The sequence below is a fragment of the Podarcis gaigeae genome (genome assembly GCF_964106915.1).
Source record: "Podarcis gaigeae genome assembly, chromosome: 3".
In the NCBI taxonomy this organism is placed as follows: Eukaryota; Metazoa; Chordata; class Lepidosauria; order Squamata; family Lacertidae; genus Podarcis; species Podarcis gaigeae.
This window is the reverse complement of record NC_139680.1, coordinates 53,037,967-53,065,477: the sequence shown is the minus strand read 5'-3', so window position 1 is coordinate 53,065,477 and position 27,511 is coordinate 53,037,967. Positions and strand designations below refer to the sequence as shown.

At 41.5% G+C, this 27,511-nt stretch overlaps 1 protein-coding gene across 1 annotated transcript in view; it reads left to right on the top strand.

Moving 5' to 3' along the window:
* FRK (fyn related Src family tyrosine kinase) overlaps nt 1-23,364 on the top strand; it is a 35,269-nt gene extending 11,905 nt beyond the window's left edge. The window contains exons 2-8 of the mRNA XM_083731356.1: nt 3,110-3,231; nt 6,187-6,350; nt 8,200-8,368; nt 12,152-12,310; nt 18,287-18,468; nt 21,184-21,349; nt 21,759-23,364. Coding sequence (XP_083587482.1) covers nt 3,110-3,231; nt 6,187-6,350; nt 8,200-8,368; nt 12,152-12,310; nt 18,287-18,468; nt 21,184-21,349; nt 21,759-21,973 — 1,177 coding nt within the window. The 3' untranslated portion in view covers nt 21,974-23,364. The remainder of the gene's footprint in view (nt 1-3,109; nt 3,232-6,186; nt 6,351-8,199; nt 8,369-12,151; nt 12,311-18,286; nt 18,469-21,183; nt 21,350-21,758) is intronic.
* The last annotated feature ends 4,147 nt before the right edge of the window (nt 23,365-27,511 follow it).

Below are 27,511 nucleotides of genomic sequence, written 5' to 3'. Positions count from 1 at the left end.
AATGTCATGAGAGGTGGGAAGCTGAAAACTGTGAGTGAATCATGTAAAACTATTTCCTATTTGCTAAGAAGGCTGGACATGCCCTTATACTGAAGCCAACATTCTTCTGACTTCACTGAGCCTGTTATTATTTCCTCATTCCTCCTAGAAATGTTACTCATAGTCGAATGCTTGTTAAAATAAATAAGTCACTGTTGTTTCAAAGGCTTCCTTTTGGAATCCACTTTACTTCCTGCTATATAGTGTAAATTTGTCAATCAACTTTTGACCTTTACATGGGAAACTCTCACAAGTTTCACCTGCCTATCCACCTGCAGTGCCAGAATAACGCCATGACTTGTGATGCCCTGATCTCTAGTAGGCACCTATTGCTGGTATTGGGCCAGTTGGCATAATACAGCGAGTGTGCAGTCGCTGCAACAACTCATATTTTCCATGATTGTGCTTTTTCTGGCAAGGACAATACTTTAGTTGGGTATGGGGTGTGCTGATGTTGCTGCAGCTTGCCTGGATGTATCTGAGGAAGGGCAAGGTGGCAGCGAAGCTGAAGCTGTGCAGGTGCAGATATGGGAATGTTGGATTGGCTTTGCTGCTGCAACTTTACCGGGGTGTAAGAGGGCACTGGTTTCCATTCTGACCTGTATTTATCACACACAGCACTGTTTCCATTCCAGTTTGGCTTCCAACAAAAACAACAACGATGTAATTCACCTCACTGTCTTTTGTGGCAGACTTTTCTATATTTAACTATGTAATCAATTACTGCATTATAATAATAATATAATAATAATTTATTCTTTATACCCTGCCCATTTGGCTGAGTTTCCCCAGCCACTCTGGGTGGCTCCCAATAGAGTGTTAAAAACAATACAGCATTAAATATGAAAAACATCCCTAAACAGGGCTGCCTTAAGATGTCTTTTAAAAATAGGATAGCTGCTTATTTCCTTGACTTCTCATGGGAGGGTGTTCCACAGGGCAGGCACCACTACTGAGAAGGCCCTCTGTCTGGTTCCCTGTAACCTCACTTCTCGCAATAAGGGAACCGCCAGAAGGCCCTCGATGCTGGACCTCAGTGTCCGGGCTGAACGATGGGGGTGGAGATGCTCCTTCAGGTATACTGGACCGAGGCCGTTTAGGGCTTTAAAGGTCAGCACCAACACTTTGAGTTGTGCTTGGAAACATACTGGGAGCCAATGCAGATCTCTCAGGACTGGTGCTATGTGGTCCCGGTGGCCACTCCCAGTCACCAGTCTAGCTGCCACATTCTGGATTAATTGCAGTTTCCAGGTCACCTTCAAAGGTAGCTCCATGTAGAGTGCATTGCAGTAGTCCAAGCGAGAGATGCACCACTCTGGCGAGACAGTCCGCGGGCAGGTAGGGTCTCAGCCTGCGCACCAGATGGAGCTGGTAGACAGCCGCCCTGGGCACATTTCACACCATTCATTTCAACTCCATGGAAACACAAGGCAAATGGGGGAAAGGGCGCTAATTGCACATTGTTTGCAGACTGAAAGCAGCAACAGTGTATATTAATTGTATTCACTGGACTGATTTCCGTTCTAGACGTGGGACAAATCGGCAAACATCGACAATTGGCACTCTAGTTTCTGTTCGAATTCCCAGCCATTCCTAACCTGCACAGTCCCAACCTCACTGCTGCACTGCCCTAACCCTGTCTAGACAGAATGGACCTATGAAAGAACCTATGTGAAACTGGCATGGATCAGAAAAAGGCTAATCCGTCAATTCCTAGAGGATGGTTGGCTGAAGACATAAAAAATGCTTAATGGCTTGGTTTGTTTGATAATAGGAACCATCAGCCATGCCGGCATGGAGGGGGCAGGTGCAGGATGACAGGGCGGAAAAATGTTGGGGTGTAATGTTTGGCACTCCCTCCTGCTAAACTCAGGTTGTAAACGTGTAGAATAAATCAAATTTCTTAAAGACACTAGTCTCCACTGGGCCTCATTTTAAAAGAACACAAACCCTGGTTAAGTTCCAATTTTGCTATCACTCAGCAGAGATTGAGGTGACCCCAATACCATTTGGGGGTATGGCCTTTCTCCCTTACTTAGGCCATACACTAATAGTCATCTGTCCCATCAGCAAAGAAAGAGGCAGATAAGGTACAATCCTGGTCCACCACCATGTCCTGCTTGTTTCTCTTTGGGCTGGTTCTCTCCATCACAAAAAGAAATATTATATAAGAGTGATTAGGTATATAATTTGGAGTAAAGCTTTGTTCTTAGGTCAATATTGTTCTTAGGTCAATAGCAATATTTTGTACTGTCTAAAAATGTAGTCAAACTTTGTTTAATCTGTTTTGTGATTTGTTTGGTTGTGCTACTTTGTAAATCTTTTAAATCAACTACCACATACCCAGATGAAAATCAGCAGTGAGGCAGTAGCCTTTTTCTGCTGCTGCTGTTAAATAATAATAACTCAAGGCACCTTACAGATAAAAACAAGAATCTCTAAAAACATAGAAAAAGCAATCATTAAAAACACTGAAACATTAATAGAATTAAAACTGTATCCATTTTACCTGATCTCCTATCACTGATGTCACTGAAGCTTAACTTGCCCATGGGGCAAATGTACCACTGGGACTGTGGCATTGGCTCTGCTACTGTGTTTTCACCACGCTGGACCTTGCCCCTATCCCTCTAAGTAATATGTAGTGACACTGGTGATGGGAGTCAGGCAAAGTGTCATCACCCTGCTGACCACTATTGATGAAAATTAATGCATTACCCAGCATTCCTCAATTACATTTATGGTTAATAGCAGCTTCATAACTTTAGTATCCTTGAACTCTAAAATCCCTCTCTAAATTTATTAATGGGGCTTGTTACTGATGAGCTTTGTTAACAGATTCTAAATTGGTCATTTTAAGTATTGTTTTTATTGCAATGTTTGTTTTCTATTATAAAGGTACTCTGGGCTCCTCTTATGAAGAAGGGCAGGATAAAAACCAAATGCATAAAGAGTAACCTTTGCATCCATTCAATAATGCCATTCGTTTTGTTTCCAGCTGCTCTTCAAGTGCCCAACACAAACATAACTTTGGCCATTAACTAGTTCTATGGCTTTCTTTCTGTTTTAGGTGGTTTTTTGGTGGTATTAAACGAGTGGATGCTGAGAAACGGCTGCTATATCCTGAAAATCAGGATGGAGCTTTCCTGATCAGAAACAGCGAAAGTCTAACGGGTGAATTCTCCCTTTCAGGTATGATTACTATTTTCTCTTTCTTCTTTCTCCTGGTGTGTGTGTGTGTATACACACATATACATATACATATACATATAGACACACACACACACACACACACACACACACAGAGAGAGAGAGAGAGAGAGAGAGGAGTCTTGATCTAATTTCTCCTGGGTTTGTTCATGATTATTTCTTTCACAAAGGTACATGAACTGGCAATAACTGCTAGAACTTAATAACTTTTTAAAAGTATTTTAAATTGGGGGGTGGGGAGAGGTTTGCTTATAATTGAATATGTGAACTAACAGTGCCAGCCTCTACTTACCTGCTCTTAAGTAAGGGCTCTGTATAGGGCTCACCCAAAACATTTTGGTACCTGCAGTTGAGGATAAGATGGCAGCTTCAGCTTTCCATCGGGAATTTTTTAATGTCTAATGTTTTACTTTTTTAATGTGCTGTAAGCCGCCCAGAGTGGCTGGGGAAACCCATCCAGATGGGTATGGTATTATTATTATTATTATTATTATTATTATCTTCCATATACTGAAGTCGACTAGACTAACATTTGAAACTTATTTCAATCCATCATAATCTGAGTTTGATACTCTGAAGTTGGGGGAAGGAGCAAAAATTCTGATCCAAAATTAACAAACTCAGTGAATGATACATTTTTATTGGTAGTCTTTACATCTCCCCTTAATATCACACTTGCCATAAAGTAGCAACAGTGGTTCCTCAATTTGCCGACTGTGGTGGTGTCTGAAAGTAGATATAATTCAGTAGCACAGTGTTTTTCAACCACTGTTCCGTGGCACACTAGTGTGCCGTGAGATGTTGCCTGGTGTGCCGTGGGAAAAATTGAAAAATTCGAAAGATTTAAAAATAAAGTATTTTATAATTTTTCATATTTCTGTTTACTTACTATTTCATAATAAATTAATTATAAAATACTTTCTTTGTGTTTATTTGATTCCTATTCAAGAGAATTACTTTATATATAGTCAATATAGGCACAGAGTTAAATTTTTTAACATTTTCTAATGGTGGTGTAACTCGTGATTTTTTTTCATGAAACAAGTGTGCCTTTGCCCAAAAAAGGTTGAAAAACACTGCAGTAGCAGAATCAGGACCAGCCCTACCAATAGGCAGAATGAGGTGACCCCCTCAGGCAGCAGATGTTGGGGAATCGCAGCAGCAGCTACCTGACTATGTCCTAGGGCAGAGCTGTGTGTGTCAGGTGGTCTGTCCTGAACCCCTACAGTTAGTTTGTGGACTCAAATGTGGTAGAAGACACGCTCCTGTTGCCAGAATTGAAATAAGTTTTAAATGCTAGTCTAGTCGACTTCAGTAGATGGAAAGGTGAAGCTGCCATCTGATCCTCAACTGCAGGTAACAGTTGAGGGTGAGGCCTATGCAGAATGACTCCCATCTGTTCTTCCACTTCTCCTCATGCACCCTCTAGCCCCACCATCCATATGGAAAAAGACCCCTAACATACGTAACCTTCAAATTTGATCTTCATTCAGATTCTCTGTATAACAGTACCATAAAAGCATATGAATTCAGTGCATGACTAAAGACTTGGGGGATAATCTAAAATAATATACTCCGTATGACACCTATACACCCTCTAATGGTAATCTGAGATAACTGCAAGCTTGATAAAGCTTGACTGCTTAAGGAAGATAGGGCTAAATATTCATTTAATATACAATTGCTGGTGGTTAGAAACTCAGTTTACATGAAGACCCCTAAAGATGCCTGCCAGCTATATGCAAATAGTATAGGCTGCCAGTTGGGCACATGTAATGTGGAATGAGAGCTCCAGTCACATAGACTCCATCTATGTGTACACCCTGTACCTTTAAGATACATTTGAAACCCATTTTGTCTCTCAGTGAATTCTGGGCAATGTAGTTTATGCCTCATAGAATGAAAATTCCCAGCAATCCTTCACAAACCACAGTGCCCAGAATTCTTTGAATGTGCTTCAAAGATATAGTGTGTACACACCTGCCACTCCTCTACTGGCAGTCATCGAGGTCCGAGGTTACGATGAAGTTGGAACTAAACATGGCATTTGATGCCATACATTATGCACATTGCCCAAATAGTGCATGGCCCTTAACAGCTATGACCTCCTGGCATTTGGGAGCTTGGGTGAGCATAAAGCCACAACGCATAAAGATTTTTAAAAAATTGATTTAATATTTAAATCTATGAGTCCTCTTTGGGTTATAAATAGGGCTACTGTACCCCAGAGGTGTCTAAAAATAACTCCTATTGGAAGTATAATGTGCAGTAATGGTCAGCTTGCCATTCTATAATGACAGAATCATGACATTTTCCTCATCAGACAAGAATATACACATGTGTGTCTCCAAGATTAGTATGCATATAAAATATTTTGTACTATTTTATTAAGGCACCATATGGTACCACATGCAAGTAATACATAATGGTAAATAAATAGGGATATAAAGGTCTTACAGAGCAAGCAAAATTATAAGAAGTCAATGTAATTTTATTCTGGGGTAAGTTATCCTTATTTCAAGCTTCATTCAATAGCATGGCTATTTCCAACTGAGGTAGCCCATGGCTGGCAGAGGGAAAAGAAACCTTTGAAACAGAGTTTAACTTTGGTGGGGGGTTCCCAGTTGCATCCACTAGAAATATATGTGTATTATTATTATTATTATTATTATTATTATTATTATTATTATTATTATTATTTATTCACAATGCCTTCCTTAGGGGAAGGGTTGTAGCTCAGTGGAAGGGGATCTGGTTTGCTTGCAGAAGACTTCAGGTTCCATCTCTGGCACCTGTGGGTGGAGTTGGGAAAAGTTCCCTGCCTGGATGCTGGAGAGCATCTGCCAGTCAGAGTAGACAACACTGAACTAAATGGCTCAAAATCCTGACTTGGAATAAGGTAGTTTTTCCTCTGTTCCTTCGTTTTTATTTTTCTAGTACGGGATGGGAAGGTTGTGAAGCACTACCGAATCCGACGTCTGGACAATGGCGGCTTTTTTGTGACGAAAAGGAAAACTTTCCCAACCTTGAATGCTTTTGTCAGATACTACAGTCGTTCCAGCGACGGGCTGTGCGTAAAGCTTGGGAGGCCATGTGTAAAGGTAGAGCTAACTCAGGACATTTTCCTTTCAAAATGGAGTGAACTTTTGATGATTGAATTGATAAGTACTTAACCCTCTTTCCAGCCATGATAATAGTTTAAGAAATCATGCATAACTGCACCGTGATATGGGATGGCATATCAATGATAATGAAAACAAGAGAGCCATGCAATGTTCGAGAAATAATTGTATGGCCTGGGGGAGCACATGCCAGCATGTTACTTATGAAGTCACAGTATAAACTCATATTGAGATGGAATCGCCACCCTCATAACTCTAGCTGTCTATAAGTACTGACTGAAAAACAAGAACTCAGAACCCCATCAGATTCCTACAGGCAATATTTTGTTATTCTAAAAGCTTGCCTAGTTCTCTCTATCTCTTATAATAATCTTTCATATTTTAAAAGAAGTATCAACATTGTCCTCCTCTGAACCCATTCCAATCTGTCTACAAAGTTGAAGAGACCACAACCAAAAGCAAGCCCCCCTGAGACAAAAAAACAACAACACAACTCTGATTCACATCAGAGACCCTGCTATGTGCCCATCTATGAGAGCCATCAATTTGGGGGGTATGGGGAAAGGGCTTCCTTGGCAGTGACCCCACAACTGTGAATTGGCTTCTAAGCAAGATCAGGCAAGCCTCTCTCCACCCACCAGATTTTCAAGCAGCATCTGAAGGACATCTGTTCTCTGCCACTGTTATGGAGCAGTTTTAAGTGGGCTGCTAATGTGGCAATGTTGTTTTATGCTGTTTATACTGTGTTTAACAGCTGTGCTGGGCAGACTGTAGCTTTCATGTGTTGGCAAATGTTAAGGTTTGGGGCTGTTTTATAACTGAAAGTTGAAAAATTGCACTTTGCATTGTTGCTCTATGCTATGCTTGCTGCTTTGTGAGGAGATCCTTCTAAAAGCAGAATTAAAATATATTTTTAAAAAGTAAAGAAATAAGTCAAACTAAGATGGAACATACAACAGTGTTGCCTATGATTGCACAGCTTTTGCTTATCCTTGACAAAAGGTCCTATCTCCTGAAAGCAATACAGATTGCATGTAAGTGAAAGAAACATTTTCAAATAATGTTGATTTTCAAACAGTGTTAATTAATAATAAAGGTTTTGTAACTGTAACTTGGGCAAGTACCCCTTGATTTCTATGGACTGTATTGATTCTGCTACACAAGCTATGCATTTGGATCCATACATTATATCGGGGAATGGGGGACACAGCAGAATGGACCCTACCCTTTCCTGTCAACATGTAATGTAAGAAGCTCCCAGAGTGTGCAGGTCTGTGCCACTCCCTACAATAACATAAGTCCTCAGAAAATGGGCCAGTACTGGCGTATCGCCAGTGTGGTGGCACAGGAGAAGGGATGGTGCCGTGGCTTCTGTGGTAATGTGAAGAACCCAACGGTAAACAGTGACAGTCCATCTGTCACTGCCTGTTTCTGCCAGTTCACACTGCAGGGGACCATTGTGGAACCAGGAAAAGGTACCAGCTCTTGATATCTTTTAAAGTGTCAAAATGATGCTTCCCTGTTTTTTTTAATTAAAAAAATAACATAGAAAATGGAAGTAGCTCTGGCCTTTAGGGTCTGCTGTCCGAAGCAATAGTTTCCCTCTGCTTCATCATTAAGACCGGACTTTCCTGTTTTCACAGAAGGAAGTGTCATATAAAGAAGCACATGGCTGCTTGTGGAAGTTCTCTTTGGTTTACTGCCCCCCGCATTCTGTTTAGCAGACACCCTCTTAAATCGGTATACTTGCATAGATACAGTTTTTTTGGGTGTGTTTTTTTAAAAGAAAAGCACATAATTTATGTGTGCCATTTTTAATCCTATGCAGACAGAAGTTCCAGCAACCTATGATTTGTCATACCAAACTGTGGATCAGTGGGAGATAGACCGAAATTCCTTACAGCTCTTAAAAAGACTAGGTTCTGGCCAGTTTGGCGAGGTCTGGGAAGGATTATGGAACAATACCACACCGGTGGCAATTAAGACGCTAAAACCAGGTATGTCGAAGAACACCTCTGACTATTTCGCCCTCAAAATCTGCATAAAATCTAAATATAGTCTTGATTTCAGCAAGATTTACTTCAATGTATGGATGGTTGAGAGCACTGACAAACAAACTGAAAATGCTATTTGTAGCCTTCATTGTGTATACTGCCTTTCCTTCTCATTCAAACATTGAATTCGATTATTCTCCTAGCAATTTTTATTTTGTTTTTGGTGCAAAAGATCTTACACAATCAAGAACGAAGGACAAATAGATTTACTGTGGGAGTAGATGATGAAAATAAAACTGGTTCAACTTCTGCTCATGGCAGATATTATTTTAAAGCATATAATGGTTCTTTTTCTTTATGTTCTTGAAAATGCACCCAGAATCGCAGCTATTTACTGTTAAGATTAATTTCCATCAGTCTATTTCCTCCATTCTTTTAAAAGCTCTTATGTACAAGGATATCAGTCTGAAGTGCCTTCTTAGATATGTGCATGAGCTTTTGCAAAGCCAGAGGGTCTTTTTCAGTTCTCTATCCAAGCAACAATTTTTCCTTCTTGCCTTGTGTTGTGAGTGCCTTTTTAAACTTAGGGGAGTGAAAGCTTGTGATGCAATATGGCGTCTGGAAAAAATATCCACTACAATCCTTTTTAAATTTATTTTAGGGGATTTCTCTGAACCTGGTGGGGCGAGGGCTCATTTGGGCTCTTTTCACCTATTTGATAATCATACGTTTGGGAAATCTAGTTGCTTCATTGGTGGCAATTTTCTGTTTTGCCAGTTATTTAGCCATGCACTGAATAGCATAAAGCAAGCCACTTTCCCAGTTACGAAGTAACAATATACCACACATAAGGATAAATGAGAGAAGCTTGCAAACACCATGTGGCATTTACTAGGACTAATAAGGCAGCTGTGATCATTTGCACTTACATAGCATCAGTATCAACAGATAATGATTTTAGGAATGCAGTATAATAGTGTTGTGCAATTGTATCTGCATTCCCTATTCAACAGACAACATCTTCTATTATGTAGTTACTTATTCTCGAAAACCTAATAAAAAACATTCCAAAAAAGGTGGAAATGGAAAAACAAATGCTAATGTAGCCATTTCTAGTGGCATCCCTAAACACGCCACCCATCAATCATGACATTGCGCACTGATGTTGTTCCCCATGCAAATAAGGAACCAATCAACACATAGCTGCAACATCATGATTATATTGGCCTAGAGCAGGGGTGGGAAATATCAGGCCTGTGGACGTCTCAGTGTGGCCCCCACAACTCTCCCCAAACCACTCACTCCAAACCCTTCACTGGTACAGCTTTTGCACCCTCCAGAATTGCTTATGCTGGAGTGTGTCATTGAACTCTGATAATGCTTCTTGTTTGCCTGGATGGTAAGTAGAGAGGGGTATCTGGCTGTATGGAGCCCATTATAGTTTCCAATTCCTCTCAATCATAAATTCTCTTAGATCTATTTGCGGTGCTAAAATCTGATTAGTGACATGACATTTTAGGCAGAGCGATGGTGCAACTGAAGCTAGTGGCCACAGGATTTCACTTTAGTTTTTATTAAAGAGAAAAGCAAATAGCCACTGTCCTTTGAAAAAAAAATCACCTGAATACTGACAAGATTTACTTAAATTCTCCTGGCAATATACGGTACATGGGGGATTTGAAAGTAATATCAGACATATTTGTTCAAACCGTGTATATCATGTGTTGTCTTTTTAAAATTGATTGCATTAACAGGCCTGAGAAAAACATCTATTTGTTTTAATTCATGTCTTTAAAGCACTTAAAGCACTTTATTTAAAACTTATCATAAACATTTTCTAAAATTTATTTTCATGTTGGCAGATGATTGGAAAGGCACCTGTCAAAGACTTGTTGAAATATATGCCCTTTATTGTACACAGTGTTGGTCTATTATAGAAGTGTAATAATAAAATATTTATTGTGAGGTAGTAGAGGAAATAATTTATCCATTTAATAAAAGATAGCATAGGGAAATTATTTCTAGGAACACTGATGGTTGCAATGTTGTACAATTAAAGAGTTTCATAAGATAAAACTGCATTTACTCCAAACCATCCTCCCTACCCAAGATTGGTTAAAAATTGATCTTTGATCCTGCAAATGCTGGATTAAAAGTCTAAATGATTAGTCTGCAGCCTCTACATTTCAGAAAGGGCTTCAATTAACCTCACAGAGAGAGGCACAAGATTCCTAATTAAACTGGCAGCAATCTTCATAAAAGCAATGCAGTCCCATGAAGCATTAAGATATTTTATTAATACATCCATGTTGGGTTTGGATTCCCCCCCCCCCCCAAAAAAATGCTGCCAGATGAATTTGTAAGACAGGTTCACCCATCATGTTGTAACAGCTATTTATATGTATGTTGGCACCAACTCTGCTGCTGGATGCAATTGCTGTTGAATATTTTCCAGAAACCCTTTAATTTTCCAGAAGCTCTTTTAAGAAAGGGGTGGATGGGTTTCAGACAAAATAATGCCTTGCGAGAGTAGGCTGCATTCCATACTGACTGTCCAATGGATATTTAGCTAGAGACATGACCAAACAACACTCTCCTTCTTGTGTTACCCATTAACTGGTATTTAGACTGCCTCTGACACTGGAGCCAGTGGTGCCATCACAACTAGTTGCCATGAATATCTGTATCTGTTTAATCCCCCTTTAAAGCTGTCCAAGTGATTGGTGCTCACTGCATTGTGTAGCAAACTTCCCAGTTTAATTAACTGTGCTGTGTGAAGAACTAATTCCTTTTGTCAGTGCTGAATCTCTATTCACTTTTATTGGTTGATCCCAGGTTCTAGTAGGATGCAGAAGGGAGGAAACAATTTCTCCCTACCAACCTTCTCCACACTTTCCCATCATTTTATATACCTCCATCATGTCCCCTCCCTTAATCACCTTTTCTTTCTGAACTATAAAGCCCCAAATGTTACAGCCTTCCCCCATAATGGCGTTTTTCTAGCCCCCGATCATTTTGGTTGCCTTTTTCTGCTTTACAATATTCTTTTTGAGGGGCGGGGACAAGAAGTGTACAGTTTTCTGAGTGTGGTTGCACCGTAAGGCAAATTGGCACTTTTATTTTCTATTGACTGCCAGCATTGAGTTTAGTATAGCATTGCATTTTCCCTTCTATAGCTGCACTACTTTTGTAAGTCCTTTTCAAGTCTTAACTCCGTCTGGCAAGTTTACTGCATGATAGGTGCATCAGAATCTTGTGTTTTGCCCCTTTGCTGATAAGGTCAATAATTCTAAGTAATAAACATGCTCTATTCCAAGGTATAATGGGCTTCAACAATGTAGCTTGGAAGAAGCAAATCATTATTGCTTGGGTTTGTACCTAGAGGGATTGATCTGATGCAGGCAACTTAAGATGTTGAAATTATTGCACTGTTTCTAATCATGGTTACATTTCTAGTATCCGGGAGCAGCAGTTAAACCAATAAAACATTGTGACTACCATTTCAGTCATAAAATGACCAATAGTCTTTATAATGGGCAAAATAACCCGCTATCTACAGTTATTAGAGTTATTATTTTTGTATTAAAGCCAGGGAAAATTACAAAACCTGTGTTTTCCTTTGTCATTTCACTTGCATGAATTCCTTACTTGAATTTGCACTGATGTACATCGTACTTTGCAAAGCGAAAGGCAGCAGCACTCGTCATTTACACAAGACTGCGGGGCAGACAAGGATGGCCCTTAGTAACAGGGGCTAATTTTCTTTTGTTGCTGTTCTCATTTCAGGTTCAATGGATCCAAAAGACTTCCTCAGGGAAGCACAGATAATGAAGAATCTGAGACACCCAAAGCTCATACAGCTCTATGCTGTTTGCACTTTAGAGGATCCAATTTATATTATTACAGAACTGATGAGACATGGAAGTCTGCTCGAATACCTCCAGAGTGAGTAGGAAACATTTCATTTAGCAATACTGTGTACTGCTTGTAGTATAGCAAATGCGCTAATAAAAAAGAGAAGGAAAAGAGATGAGCAGCTCAATAAACTCTGACTGGCTGTAGCGATTGGTGGGGAATCCACAAAATGGCCAGGTGGTCTTTTTCTATGTTTAGATAGACTATTTACATTTTTAAATTTATTTATTTTTTCTTCACAGTTCTTACATTTGAAACAATAAAATAACTTTTATTCCAAAACATTTGGAATAAATCAATTTGTCCCTTTCTCTTACCCATCCATCCCTTTTTGGAGGGAATATTTTTTCATATGTGTTGGGCATGTGAAAAGATTACAGTCTCGGTCCAGTATACCTGAAGGAGCGTCTCCACCCCCATTGTTCAGCCCAGACACTGAGGTCCAGCTCCGAGGGCCTTCTGGTGGTTCCCTCACTGCGAGAAGTGGCAGAGGGCCTTCTCGGTGGTGGCCCCCGCCCTGTGGAACACCCTCCTACCAGATGTCAAAGGAAAAAGCAACTACCAGACTTTTAGAAGACCTCTGAAGGCAGCCCTGTTTAGGAAGCTTTTAATATCTGAAGGACTGTTGTATTTTAATATTTTGTTGGAAGCCGCTCAGAGTGGCTGGGGAAACCCAGCCAGATGGGCAGGGTATAAATAAAATATTATTATTATTATTATTATTATTATTATTATTATTATTATTATGATGGATACTGGGAAGTGATTTATAATGAGATGGAAAAAATGTTTAAAACAACCTTCCCAAAAAGACCGGAAGCATTTTTGTTAGGAATGGTGCAGTCAGAAGTTGCCAAGTGTTACAGAACCCTATATATGTACGCAACAATGGTGGTTTGCATTCTGTTAACCCAAAAATGGAAAGTGAGAGAGGTCCTGAGTAAGGTTGGCAACTTAAGCCGATAGAATATGCAGAACTAGCAGGTTTAATTAAGACTAAGAGAGCAAGAAACATATCTATTTAAAGAGAAATGGAATTTTTTTGCTGAATGTATGGAAAATAACTACACATTTGAAAACACTGGTAGCATTAAGATAGATTCAACAGTTTAATAACTAATTGAATGATGTAAAATTGGAAAACTGACAAAAATGGACATTGTAAAATATGCAGGCATAATAGGTAAACAAAATGAACCAGGGAAGGGGAAGAAGAGAAGTCATGGAATATATGGTACTATGTAAATGTTTATTTTGAGATGTTAAACGAAAACTTAATAAAAAATATTTTAAAAAACCAAATAGGGTTAAAAGAGAAGAGTGAAAGAGAGAACAGAAAAGCAAAATTATTTTATAAATATATATATGGATGCGGGTGGCGCTGTGGGTTAAACCACAGAGCCTAGGACTTGCTGATCAGAAGGTCGGTGGTTTGAATCCCTGCGACGGGGTGAGCTCCCGTTGCTCGGTCCTTGATCCTGCCAACCTAGCAGTTCAGTGGGAAGGTAAACGGCATTTCCATGTGCTGCTCTGGTTTGCCAGAAGCAGCTTAGTCATGCTGGCCACATGACCCGGAAACTGTACGCCGGCTCCCTTGGCCAATAAAGCAAGACGAGCGCTGCAACCCCAGAGTCGGTCATGACTGGACCTAATGATCAGGGGTCCCTTTACACACACACACACACACACACACACACACACACACACACACGGCCTGTTAGTCTGTTATCAAAATTCTTCATTAGCTGCTGCCAGGTAAACAGAAGTTCCACATTCCTTCTCAATCACCAAAGAACCCTGTCAAAAACCTCCAAGCTTCTCCAGATCTTCTGCTTTCATTTGGGCCACTCTTTCATTGGCTGCAGGAGTCAAAGACAAGTGATCTGTAGCTGGTCTTGTTCCATCTTCGCAAGATCTACCCCTTGGCCATCTGCACTGCCCTTTGAACCCAAGCTGCTAGAGTCTCACTTAATCCCTGCATCTGAGGAGTGTAGCTTACAAATACAGGGGTGGATTTTGAATATTGCATTAGGTTCAGGAGCCTGCAGACGTGAGCCCAAACTACACTGCTGTATGACGCTGGAGCTCTACATCCCCAAAGCTTACCTTTGCAAGCAAGAACTGCTCTTATTTCTTTTGCAAGCAGCATAACTTCACTGAGACTGTTGGAACGTGTTGTGAGGATGATATTGCACCTTGTTTGCTTTTTCTTTCCTGTACATGGCTATCCCATCACAGATGGTCTGTAAAATGCATGCAGGTTTAAGTACTGATTAATTGACTACTTTTCCTTAACATGCAGCAGATTTAAAATAGATTAACAGGAAATGATCTGTGGGGTAGTTTTCAAAGGCAAGTTAATGACCGATTTGGACTTTTCATTTTATTTCTTATCCACATTTCTGTATTTCTGTTTTTATATATTCTATCCCCACAACACCCCTAAGGTAGTTTAGATGAAGAAATTCTAAGAATTAAGCAGGGATTTGAACCCCGATCTTCCCGATCTTGAGTCCAGTTCTCACATCACTGCTTGCACCATACTTCTGCCTATCACTTGAACGTGCATTTGTGGAAAAAGTTGCTTTCATCACATGGAAAGAGGTGATGAGAGTGAAGCCTTTTCTTCATGCTGTGTTTAAAAGGTTTTGGATGGTGCACCCTTGTGAGTCATATTGTTTGAACTGTTTGTCAAACAGTGCTGTGAAAGTATCTGTATTATGGTGTGTTCTTTCCTTGTCACCGAGATAGCATAACTAGCCCCTACACACCTGTGATTAGGAATGAAGGCTTCCAAATCAAAGCATGTAACTTTTAAGCATGCTTGGGCCTTGTCAGCTCATATTTTAGATATCAAGGTCTTCTACGCTTGTCTGTCCTGTCAGAGAGGTGTGTTGTCTTCATAAGAAAGAGACGTGTGGTTGCCTTGAAAATTACAGGAGAGTCATTGTACAAACAAAAGATAAAAACAAAGACAAATAGCCTGTGAACAGATGTGCTCAGGAGCAGTTCTGACGCTGTTCTTTCAGAATTTGGATTAGACATAAATAGTAGTCTCTATAAAACATTGCCTTTTAGGACTTAAAGTTCATGTGTAGAGAAAATGCATGGGGTGGCAGCATGGGGTGTGCAAGCTCACCCCCCCCCCAAAACAATTGTTTCCATTGTCCTCCGACACGTGCAGGGTGACTGTGCAAAGTGGGAAGCCTTCTGAGTTTATGGAGGCCCTGCAACCATTTTAGAAGCCTGCTTCTCTAAAATTCAGGGGTTTTTAGGGGTTTTTGAATGTTTTATGTAGTTTTTATGTAGTTTTATGTATTTTTTGTAGTTTTATGTAGTTTTGTGGTAGTTTTATGTAGTTTTAATGTAGTTTTATGTAGCTTTCAATTTCATTGTTCCACAAGGGACAATGACAATAAATATATTGTATATCGTTTCATATATCATATATCGTAGCCACAAGGACAAAGGAGAGGCCTTGGGGGACCTGTCCTTAACTAGTAATTATGCTCCTAGACATGCTAGTAGCATCTGCAGCTTTCTGTGCCTTCTGAACTGAGCTGAGAAGCAGATTAAAAAAAACTTCACAGTTTATGCTCCTTGGGACCTAGTTCTGATTCAGGTACTGTACTATAATGCTCGGCAAGAAATTATTTCTGCAAATGGCCAGAAGCATAGCTTCATGTACTTTTCTTTGTGAAGTAAGTTCTGGTTATTTCTTCTCCCTTCTTAAATGCAAGTAATGGAGGGAATTGCTTGGGGATGTGGACATACCTAGCCAGAGAGGGAAGCTAGCAAGTGGGAATGGGACTTGCAGCATTTAAACCAGACCGAAATTTCCAGGACCAACTTGAACCAGGTGAAGAAGAAGAAGAAGAAGAAGAAGAAGAAGAAGAAGAAGAAGAAGAAGAGTTTGGATTTGATATCCAGCTTTATCACTACCCAAAGGAGTCTCAAAGCGGCTAACATTCTCCTTTCCCTTCCTCCCCCACAACAAACACTCTGTGAGGTGAGTGGGGCTGAGAGACTTCAAAGAAGTGTGACTGGCCCAAGGTCACCCAGCAGCTGCATGTGGAGGAGCGGAGACACGAACCCGGTTCCCCAGATTACGAGACTACCGCTCTTAACCACTACACCACACTGGTGACACTTTTTGAATCTGTGGGGCAATTGTATTCCATTGCCCCCATTCCAATTTTGTCCCATGTATACTGAAGAAACTCAAGAATTTCCAGACAAAGTATTTTCTCACAAAGACAAACTTCTCATTTACTGTAAGTCTCCACATGTGGATCCATGTGATAATGGAAGTAAAATGCAGCCCTGCTAAATTGCCATCCCGTTGTATGACTTTCAGGGAAATCTAACTTTCATGCTCAGAGACGAGTAATGTCGCAGCAGTGCATGCACATCCTGAGAGCCCATTTAAAAGTGCAAACCTTTAAATCACATAAGCAGTACTATGAAGCAGACAATTTTCTCATGAAGAGTTTGAGATCTGTAGGCTGGGCAGAAAGTAAATACATGAAACATCACTACTTTGTGGATGTGCAAACAGTTATGGATGGAAAAGCTACAGAGGAAAAGTTGCTTCTGCAGTGTGCAGAATGTATAGCAAAGAGTAAGTTGCATTTCAAGGTGAAATAAAATTGCCATAAGAAAGACACAATGATAGATATTTCAGGTTCTTGTTACAAAGGACAAATACTCTCAATTAGGTAATGGTTGCCAAGGAGAGCCTATGCAGGTTTCTGTTCGCTATGGAGACCTTGCCTTACATAATACGGTGTTCGTAATGTTTCAGCTAGACTTGAAGATAAATCTTAACAGTTGTTGAGCAGCACAGTCCTATCCATGCTTATTCATAAGCAAGTGTTATTTATTTCATTGGGACAAGGCTTGTAGTTTCCACAAGTGATGTTAAGGTTGTCAGTTTCCTCATTTGGTCTTGCAGTGCGCTACTTGTGCCTGCCAGAGAGAAATGATAGAAAATTGGCATTCTAGGGAATTTTTTTTCTTTGATTGACAGATGTGGCAAGGGAGACTCTAAATGTGTGGGACTAGTGCCTTGAGTGGCTGCCTTTCGGCACATACCAGGGGAAGGATAGTATCTGGGGGAATCATTGAGGATGGCATGAGGAACAGCAGGTGGAATATACTTGCTCCTGGTGTTATTATATTCCATATGAAATTTTGCATTTTGTACAGCCAATATTATACTGTATATGCTGCATTATAATTGCAATAGAAAAGTGAGATATAGGAGCCTCTATAGCCGCACGTCACCTCTCCAGCCGGGAAAGCGGCACGGGGCTAAAGCAGCCCCCCGCGACCCTCTCCCAGCTGGAGAAGTGACGCGCAACTATGGCAGCAGCCTCTCCGCTGCGCCTTTCCGCTGCTCCCTGACCTGCTCTTTGGGGCTGGTGGTGGGCTTCCCCCTGCCAGCCCCAAAGAGCAGGTCAAAAGGAACCTGAAGCCTGGAGAGCGAGAGGGGTCGGTGCACACCGACCCCTCTTGCTTTCCAGGCTTCCAAGGTAGCTGCCTTAAACGGCACCTTGATTTAGAGCGGGAAAACAAGAGGGGGAAATTCTCCCCCTCTCTGTGCAGCGCCTCCTGCCGCTTCGCTGAAGGGGCGCTGGGCAGAGAGGGGGAGAAATTTTTTTTCTTGTTCTCCCCGCTCTAAAACAAGGTGCGTCCTATGGTGTGAAAAATATGGTACATATTAAATCTAAAACAAAATTAAGGTAAATACAATAAAAGCCCAGCATCACATCCATGAGAGTTTCACTGTTGTCTTCTCTCTCCTGTGCTAATTTTAGAATGCAAATCTTTTCTCTGTATTTGATGGATAATGGGGGAAAGTGTTGAAAAGTTTTTCAAAGTAGCACTAATACAATCCTTGACTTTGTTTTCCGAAATCACATTGTCGTCCCTGCTGACTAGCTGTCTCAGGCCTTGGATATTCATAACCTGTGCATGCATAATCACCTTACAATTAATTCACAGATGATGCAGGAGCCAGGATCCGTTTCCCACAACAGGTGGACATGGCTGCTCAGGTTGCCTCAGGAATGGCTTATCTTGAATCTCAGAACTACATTCACCGTGACTTGGCAGCCAGAAATGTCCTTGTCGGTGATCACAACGTTTACAAAGTAGCAGATTTTGGACTTGCACGAGTTTTCAAGGTAGGCTGTAGTACAATTTCACAATTTACTTCAGTCACACTTCTGTATCCTGCTCTATGGTTAGTCATGATCCTGTTTGAACTAGGTCTTTGAGAACCCCTGATTTGTTGAATGGTCTATGTGAATGTATTTTCTTAATGTTGTTTTGTGTTTAAGTAATAGTTTTTTTGGGAGGTGTTGTTGTTTTATATTATTTGTTTGTCACTGTATATCTTATATTATTACTTGTGAATCACTCTGTGATTATTATTATTTTTTATGAAGAGTAGCCTGTGAATGAAATGATAATAACAGTAACATGGGAGTTCTTTTCTTTTTTAAAATCTGGGGATAAGTATACTCTTCCTTTGCTCTGTGTTTTTTTAAAAATTGGTACACTGTGCTCTAGCCAGAACGGTCAGCTCTGTATTGGTTCTGCTCCGTGATTTCGCTCAGTGTTTCAGCTCTGTGATTCAGCTCATCTCAGAGGGTGGCCGCGTCTGGCTGTGCTCTGATGTCCATCGATCCCACCTTCGTCGCCAGTGTTAAGTTGTGGGTTGACATAGTAGACGACACAACGACTTCTCCAAGTAGCTCTTTATTTTGTAAGCTGGAATAGAACTGAACAGCAAACAGCTCAGCCGGCCTGCTTTTATAGGCAGCTGGCTGTCAACATTGTAGCAAGAACAACCCAGGGTTTCCCGCCTAAAATAACTGACGTGGACCTGAGTGAAAACTACATACACAATACTCCTGGTGGCCTGGGTGAGAACTTCAATACATAACACCTGGAGATCAAGAAAATGAAATAAAGACATGCTGTTTGCAGCAGCACCTGCAGTCTTCATTTAAAAATTGAGAAGCATCCTAATGTGCTCCCAACTCTCAAGCAATAAAAGTCTTAGAAAATGGGTCTCAGGAAGGAAACAGACTAACCTCTGAAAACCTCAATTACAAGTAAACAATTCTCCATTTATTCTCCAATGCCTGTCAGCTTACTTTGCCTAAATTAATTGGTGCCACTCTGAACCAATATATTAATTTAAATCTTTCCCAAGTCTCAAGCAATAAAAGTCTTAGAAAACAGGTCTCAGGAAGGAAAGAGACTAACCCCTGAAAACCTCAATTACAAGTAAACAATTTTCCATTTATTCTCCGATGCCTGTCAGCTTACTTTGCCTAAATTAATCGGTGCCACTCTGAACCAATATATTAATTTAAATCTCTCACAGTCTGTATTTTTAGTCCTGGAACTGTTTAAGTGATGATTATCAAAGTCAATGGCCCTTTGGTGCCAGCAATTAATCACAAAACAAAGGTTCCTGAATGCATTAGCTCTCGCTGTCGCCTTGTCTTCTCACGGAAGGCCAGACATGAGTCCTGTGCCTCTGGTGCCAGCAGGAGGCTTGTGCTGCTGTCATTGCCAAATTCAGGATTCTCAGTGGTAGGCCCCAATTAATGACGGGCGTTTCAATATTGAATGTATGCTTGGCAAAACAAGGCTTAGGAATGAATGAATGAATGAAAAATTTTGTCTCCCTAGCTCTGGCTGGCAAGGCACATCTTTAAAATCCCATTGATTTTTGACATTGTGGTTAACAATGAATGAACAATTTTGCTATAATTAATATGAGGTTTATAACCTGTACTCTCCATGGAGCCCTAAAAAGGAGACAACAGCTTTTTAAAACAAGGAAAATGCTAATTTTTGGGTTCTATCCAACACTCTGCAAGCATGGTTCCACAATGGGGACTCCCCATCACCTTCTGGAATTGGTTTTGAAAGTGCGCAGGTAGCTGGATGGGGCGGGGGGGGGGGAATCATCGTGTCCATGGAAGTCTGGCTAGGAAACCTAGCCAGATGGGTGTGGTATAAATAAAACATTATTATTATTATTATTATTATTATTATTATTATTATTATTATTATTATGGAAGTTCATGAAAAGAATGTTATCCATCCCCTCCCCCTGCTTAAAGTTGGCTACTTCCCCCCATTCAAGGTCTATTTTCTTAGGACCCAAGCAACAGGTTTTTTAAAAATATAAATTGCAGACAAGACCAAAAAAGCTTTTACTGTCACTGTGACCATCCTCACTTACCTCAGGAAGTGCCACTTATGGGCCTAGTCCCCTTAAAGCATATACACCAGTTTGCCAGATTCCCCATCCTTCCATTCATTCCTATTTTCTATCTTGAAAATCTTTTCCATCTCCCATTTGATGGGCACAGCTCCATCCATGAATATTTTTAATCCCTCCATTTTTTTGGCTGTTCCTAGAACTGTATGGCTGCTAAATACTGCAATTTTTGCCTCAGTTTTCCTTCTCCCACATTCTTGTGCCATTTTGATTGCTTACAACCCCATCCCATTTCCCGGTGTCCTTTTCTGAGGAACTGTACAGTTTGTCTTACTCCTTTCGCTATGTGGGGGTAGGAATATATTGTGACTTACGCAACCTTAACACCAGCAGTGGTGATTTCTTTGAGGGAAAGTGCTTCAATTGTAGTTTTTAGGCATCACAAAGAGGCATTAGGAAATTGAAGGATGTGTTTGAATCCATTTCAAATTTCAAGCTCCCTTGTCTTCTATGCAAAACAAAATGTATATAGAACCAAACATCCCCCCCCCCCCCGAAAGTACCTACCTGCTACACAGGCAGCTGTTGAAACCATCTAATCCTATAAATTCACTGTTTATATTCTGAAATTGTTGTTGTTGTTTGCATATGATAGCTAGGAAATGAAAATGTGTACGAAGCCAAACATGAAACAAAACTGCCTGTGAAATGGACTGCTCCTGAAGCAATCCGCTCCAATAAGTTTAGCATCAAATCTGATGTCTGGTCATTTGGAATACTCCTGTTTGAAATAACCACATACGGAAAGATGCCTTATTCAGGTGAGTGCTCTGTTCAAAAGCAGTAATTGCAAAGACCCTTGGTGGGTCTTTCTAGTCCCCTCCCCGCCCCACTGAACTGAAGGATCCAGTCTTCCATGTTTTTGCTTAGCTGGAACCAATTCAGTTTTCTGTGATTTCTTAGCCAACTGGCTGTGCACCTAGGCTAATGTGCTAGGAAGGAAGGAAGGAAGGAAGGAAGGAAGGAAGGAAGGAAGGGAGTTAAAGATGCTGATTCTAGGTTCACACAGAGATTAAAAAGAATTAAGTGGAGGTTCCTATAAGAGAATGTATTATAGATTGATGTTGCTTGTAGAATCACCACAGAGAATTCTCTGTATGAACTATCACTTTATACATGCTTTAGTTTCATCATCATCATCATTTATTATTGAAAACCATTCTGTTTTAGGTTTGACAGGCGTTCAAGTACTCCAGAAACTGGATCAAGGGTACAGAATCCCTCAACCAGAAAACTGTCCCCAAGAGCTGTATAACATCATGCTGCAATGCTGGAATGTTGAGCCCAAAGACCGACCCACCTTTGAAACGTTGCATTGGAAACTGGAAGATTATTATGACATGGATTCTACGTCCTATGCAGATGCAAGTGCTTTCATAAAATGAATGACACAATCTTGCTGCTGGTCATTTAAGTGAGGATGACACCCCCCAACTGTGTTCCTTTAGCAAATACGTTCCTTCTACATTATAATGTCAAATTGTAAAACATGTATTCATACACACAGACACACAATGGACCAAGGTATGCCTAACATCTCCTCAGTCTGTTTCTTCCATTGCCAATGAGAGCAATTCGGTTGTTAGGCTGTCAAGCCATCAATCTATGTAAAGCTGCTATCTCTCTGCAGCTTTTCTGAAGTAGCTTTGGGAGCATTCTAACCTCAAAGTAGATGAATGGAGAGGTTAAAATAGTGATGAATAGTAAGGAATGAGTTCTTATTAAAACCTGTGACAATACGCCAAGATCTTGATGGCATCAGCTTGTCTTAATAGATTAAGCAAACTGAAAGGCAGGATTTCTTAAAATAACTTTTTGCTGTACAATGAAGTTTCTCTTCTATTTATTATTTAAACAGGAGATGGCAAAAAGCAGCAACAACACAAATCATAAACAGATAGCTTCTGCACAATAGGCAATAAAACACTGCACTTTTTATGTATAGAATTTGTTATTTGTTACTCTTCAGATTCCACTGCTTATCTGCTAAATCCCATCAATCAGTGATTATGAAGGAATGTGATTGCTGTTATGCACAGCAGGACCTGTGCATCAAGATGTTTTCCTTTTTCTCCTCTGAACATCCCATGGCTACAATTTTGGTAATGTTGCCTTGAGCGGCTTCATCGTACATGGAATAAATGTATGTTCGCTTGAGAGGGGGGGAAACTGATAGTACATCGAAAATATAAACATTTGTCAGAAATAAAGTGATTCTTGAAAGAAGGTCTGCGTTACGGTACGTTGATGAGCCAAAGATCATAAATGTATGTTTTCCTGTGAATTGCTTTTGTGATACATGTGAACCCAGCATATGCCACTGCAGTAGATCCTTTATTTGTTTTAGGGCTCCATTCATTCATTCATTTTTGCATTTCTTCCAAGCAGTGCATTGAAATACTATGGAAGAAGTCCAATTGAACCCACTGATTATTTTGCTTTTATCTTCTCCATAGAACGCTATCCCTGTGTGGGCTTGCTGTGGACACCAGCAATACAACAGATCTGTTGGTGTTTGCACCAGTGTTGAGTGGTTGGGCCCTTCATCCAAGGCTCCTATTTTATGCAGTGGCTATGGATAAAATAGACTGTATTTGTGGGAATATGGTAGCTCTCGAGTGCAATACTGATAGTGACATCTGTTTTGTCCTGCCGTGGATGCCATTTGTTTAGAATGGTTGCCTATAAAATGTCTCTCTCTCTGTGTGTATGTACGGTATGTATGATGTGCTTACTTTTTAAAGAAAGGAAATAATTTAAAATTGTTTATTGTTTACATCTTTGGGTGTTATTTTGGGCTGGATTGTTTTCTATACGCATATGCTGCAGTTGACGCCAAGGGATCCTCACACAACAGGGTTGATGTTGCCAGCCTTCATGCAACGTTTGCAGACATCTTTATAACACAGACGTGGTCTGCCAATGGGCCTGGTGCCTGAAGCCAGCACATCCCTGGGGATCCTGCAATCTTCTGTTGTATGTACACGACCAAAACAGCATAGACGTCACCCAGACAGGAATGGGAAGATGCTAGGAATGTGGACTTGGGAGAGGACATCCTAGTGGGTGTCAGTTGTCTATGACTCACTTCCATAAAGCAGTGTGCTCAGCATGAAAGCCTGATAGAACTTTACCTTGGTATTGGACTTCAGCATCACATTCTCCCATACCCTTTTGGAGAGGTGAGCCATTGCCGTAGCTGCCTTGCCAATACGCTTGTCCAGCTCAGCATTGATGGAAAGGTTGCTGGTTATGGTGGAACCCAGGTAGACAACATTGTGTACCACTTCAAGAGTGTGGTCACCAGTGCTGATGTGTTGGTGATGCTCTGACCCAGGATGTTGGTCTGCATCAGGCTGATGAGGCCGGATTCCATGCAGGCTTGGGCAAAACAGTTGATGAATCTCTGTAGAGCTTCCTCAGAATGTACTGTCAAGGCTGCATAATCTGCAAACAACATCTCTCAGATAAGAACCCACTATCCCTTTGTCTATGACCGACAGTTCTTTTAATATGTTGTATCCTTTTCCCCCCTGTGGCACTTGTCATTCTCTGACCTACTGTTGAGATATCAAAAGCTGATAAATGATGCTTTATGTTAGAAAGTTTTTATCCTTACAACAGCAAAGAATATTTTGGTTAAAAAAAAGGAAAAGTAAGAAAAGAGCACCATTCCTTTAAAACATTGAGGCTACTAATCTAAGGATGATGAGTCATCTGGCCAGTAAAGGTCAATATTTGAAGCACATGGTCAAGAAAACACAGCACTAGAAATTGCCTCCTAGGGGAGGTTTAGAAGTGGGGACTTTTGAATTTATAGTCCAACAAAAATATAATAGTATAGGTTTTGATGAACAGAAATAACAGATGAAATAACATTAAGGTGCAATCTAGCAAAAGCAATGAACTGAAAGCAATGGAATGGGATTTAGTCAGAAGTAATTTCTGTCCCACTCATTTTAGTGTGAGAATCATGACTATATTTCAAGGGCAAATTTACATACAAAAATGTGCATATTTGAAGAAATGGTGACGAGGACTGTAAAAAATCACTGTTCGTGTGAGAACAGCATTTAAGACTGGAAAAAGGAGAATCTGAGAGACACAGAAAATGATAGTTTTGCCTATACCCAGTTACTGAGCAGTATCCATGGGGGTGGCTGAAGTCAAATATGTGGATATATTTTAACAGACCCTGCAAAGTGTAGTTCAAAATCCTGAACAATGGCAGGGATCACTTATTTTGCCTTTCCCACGGCATATTCCTTAAACAAACGTAAACATAGCCTGAAGTGTTATTTAAGTCCTATAAACAATTCTGAAACTCCCCAGCAGGTGGAGGTACAGATTGCTGCCTCAGTTCATCTTCAAAGATTACTGAACAATCCAAGCAGGCCTGGTTCATTTAGGCACCATACTGATATGTTTGCTCACTTATAATTTCAAACCTGGCAACTGCAGAAGGTGTAACTACTACTTCATGAACTGCATGAAGACTTTATGTTTGCACCACCAAAATCATCCATTCAGGAAAGTGAGTAGCTACCAAACACATTCTAAAACCATCCAGGAAATTGAGGAATTTTCCCACACAAAAACCAACATAACAGATCCAGAAAGAGAAGCAGCCCTGCATGCACACAGAGAACAGAGGTGACTGCAAGGGAGCACAAGAAGGGCTTTGAAGGTTAAAACCAGCACCTTAAACCTGATCCTGTACTCCACCGGGAGCCAGTGCAGCTGGTATAGCACCGGATGAATGTGATCTCTAAGCGAAGACCCCGTAAGGAGTCTCGCTGCGGCATTCTGCACCCGCTGGAGTTTCTGGGTCAGTCTCAAGGGCAGCCCCACGTAGAGCGAGTTACAATAATCCAGTCTGGAGGTGACCGTCGCGTGGATCACAGTGGCTAGGTCAGGGCGAGAGAGGTAAGGAGCCAACTGCTTAGCTTGGCGGAGATGAAAAAATGCCGCCTTTGTTATAGCTGCAATCTGCGCCTCCATGGAGAGGGAGGTATCGAAGATTACACCCAAACTCTTAACGGACGGTGCTGGCACTAATTGCACCCCCGCAAGAGATGGGAGTTGCCCCCTCAGTCCCATGTCGTCCCGTCCCAGCCAGAGGACCTCTGTCTTCGAAGGATTTAACTTCAACCGGCTCCCACGTAACCATCCAGCCACAGCCTCCAAGCATCTGATCAGTGTGTCTGGGGGCCGAGTCAGGGTGGCCGTCCATCAACAGATAGAGTTGGGTGTCATCAGCATACTGATGGCAGCCCAGCCCAAAACTCCGGACAAGCTGGGCGAGGGGGTGCATAAAGATGTTAAAAAGCATCGGGGAGAGTATTGCACCCTGGGGCACTCCACACACCAAGGAGTGGCGGGATGACAATTCCCCCCCAAGCGCCACCCTCTGTCCCCGACCAGAGAGAAACGAGCGCAGCCATTGAAGGACTGTGCCCTGGATCCCCACGTCGGCAAGGCGGTGGTCCAGGAGTTCGTGATCAACCATGTCGAAGGCTGCTGACAGGTCAAGAAGAATCAGCAGCCCCGACCCGCCTCGATCCAGCTGCCTGCGGAGATCATCTGTTAGGGCGACCAGAGCCGTCTCGGTCCCATGACCAGCGCGGAAGCCGGACTGGAATGGATCCAGAGCTGATGTTTCATCCAGAAACCTACCAAGCTGTTCAGCAACCGCTCTCTCAATCACCTTACCCAGGAATGGAAGATTCGAAACTGGGCGGTAATTGGATAGATCTAAGGGATCTAATGATGTTTTCTTTAAAAGCGGACGCACCACTGCCTCCTTCAGTTCCCCTGGGAATGTCCCGGTGCCAAGGGACAGATTGATGATATCCCCCAGGGGGGCCCGCACCTCGTCTGGACACGCTCTAATCAGCCAGGACGGGCACGGGTTGAGAGGACAAGTGGTGGGCTTTCCAGCTCGGAGGAGTCTGTCCACATCGGCTGGGGATATCCGGTCAAAGTGGTCCAATACTGAACCCGAGGACAGTCGAGGGGCCTCCAGTTCCTTTATTGTATCCAAATTGGCAGGGAGGTCATGGCGGAGCAACAGGACCTTCTCCGCAAAAAAGCTCGCAAATGCCTCACAGCTGTGTGTCAAATTATTATTTAAATTTGCCTGTCCTTCGAGGGACGTTAAAGACCGAATTATACTAAATAATTGCGCCGGGCGAGAGCTAGCGGATGCAATGGAGGCTGAGAAGTAGGACTTCTTAGCGGCCTTCACTGCCATCTCGTAGGTTTTCATAAAAACCCTATAAGATGTTCTTGAAGCTCCGTCACGGGCACCCCGCCATACTCGCTCTAGCCGTCTGAGGTCCCGCTTCATTTTCCGGAGCTCCTCGGTAAACCAGGGAGCCCGGTTTCTGCGGGGTCGCAGAGAGGGCTTAGGTGCGATCTCATTGATGGCTGCCAGAAGCTGGGTATTCCAGGCCTCGACAAGCTCAGTCAATGAGTCGCCAGGGGGAGAAAGGTCCCGCAAGGCTTGATGGAATCTATCAGGGTCCATCAGCCTCTGCGGGCGAGCCCAAATCGGCTCGCCACCTAAGCAGGGTGGGGGTGGAACGTCAATCCTGGCTTTCAGGGCATAGTGATCAGACCATGGCACCTTCATCAAAGGAAACATGATCACATCTATACCGATGCCAAAGATCAGATCCAGCGTGTGGCCTGCTTGATGTGTGGGGCCCGAAACAAACTGGGAGAGCCCTAGTGTTGAACAGCTCTCGCTGCCATAGTTCTTCCTGATGTTTCTTCCCCCCCCCAAGAATATTTATTAAAGTTTTCAATAATAATACAATAAAAATCAAAAAGAAAAAAGAAAAAAATAACAAAAATACAGAAATAAAAATAATTAAAAACACATAAAGTTTCCATTACTTATTTTTCATTAACTTATTTCC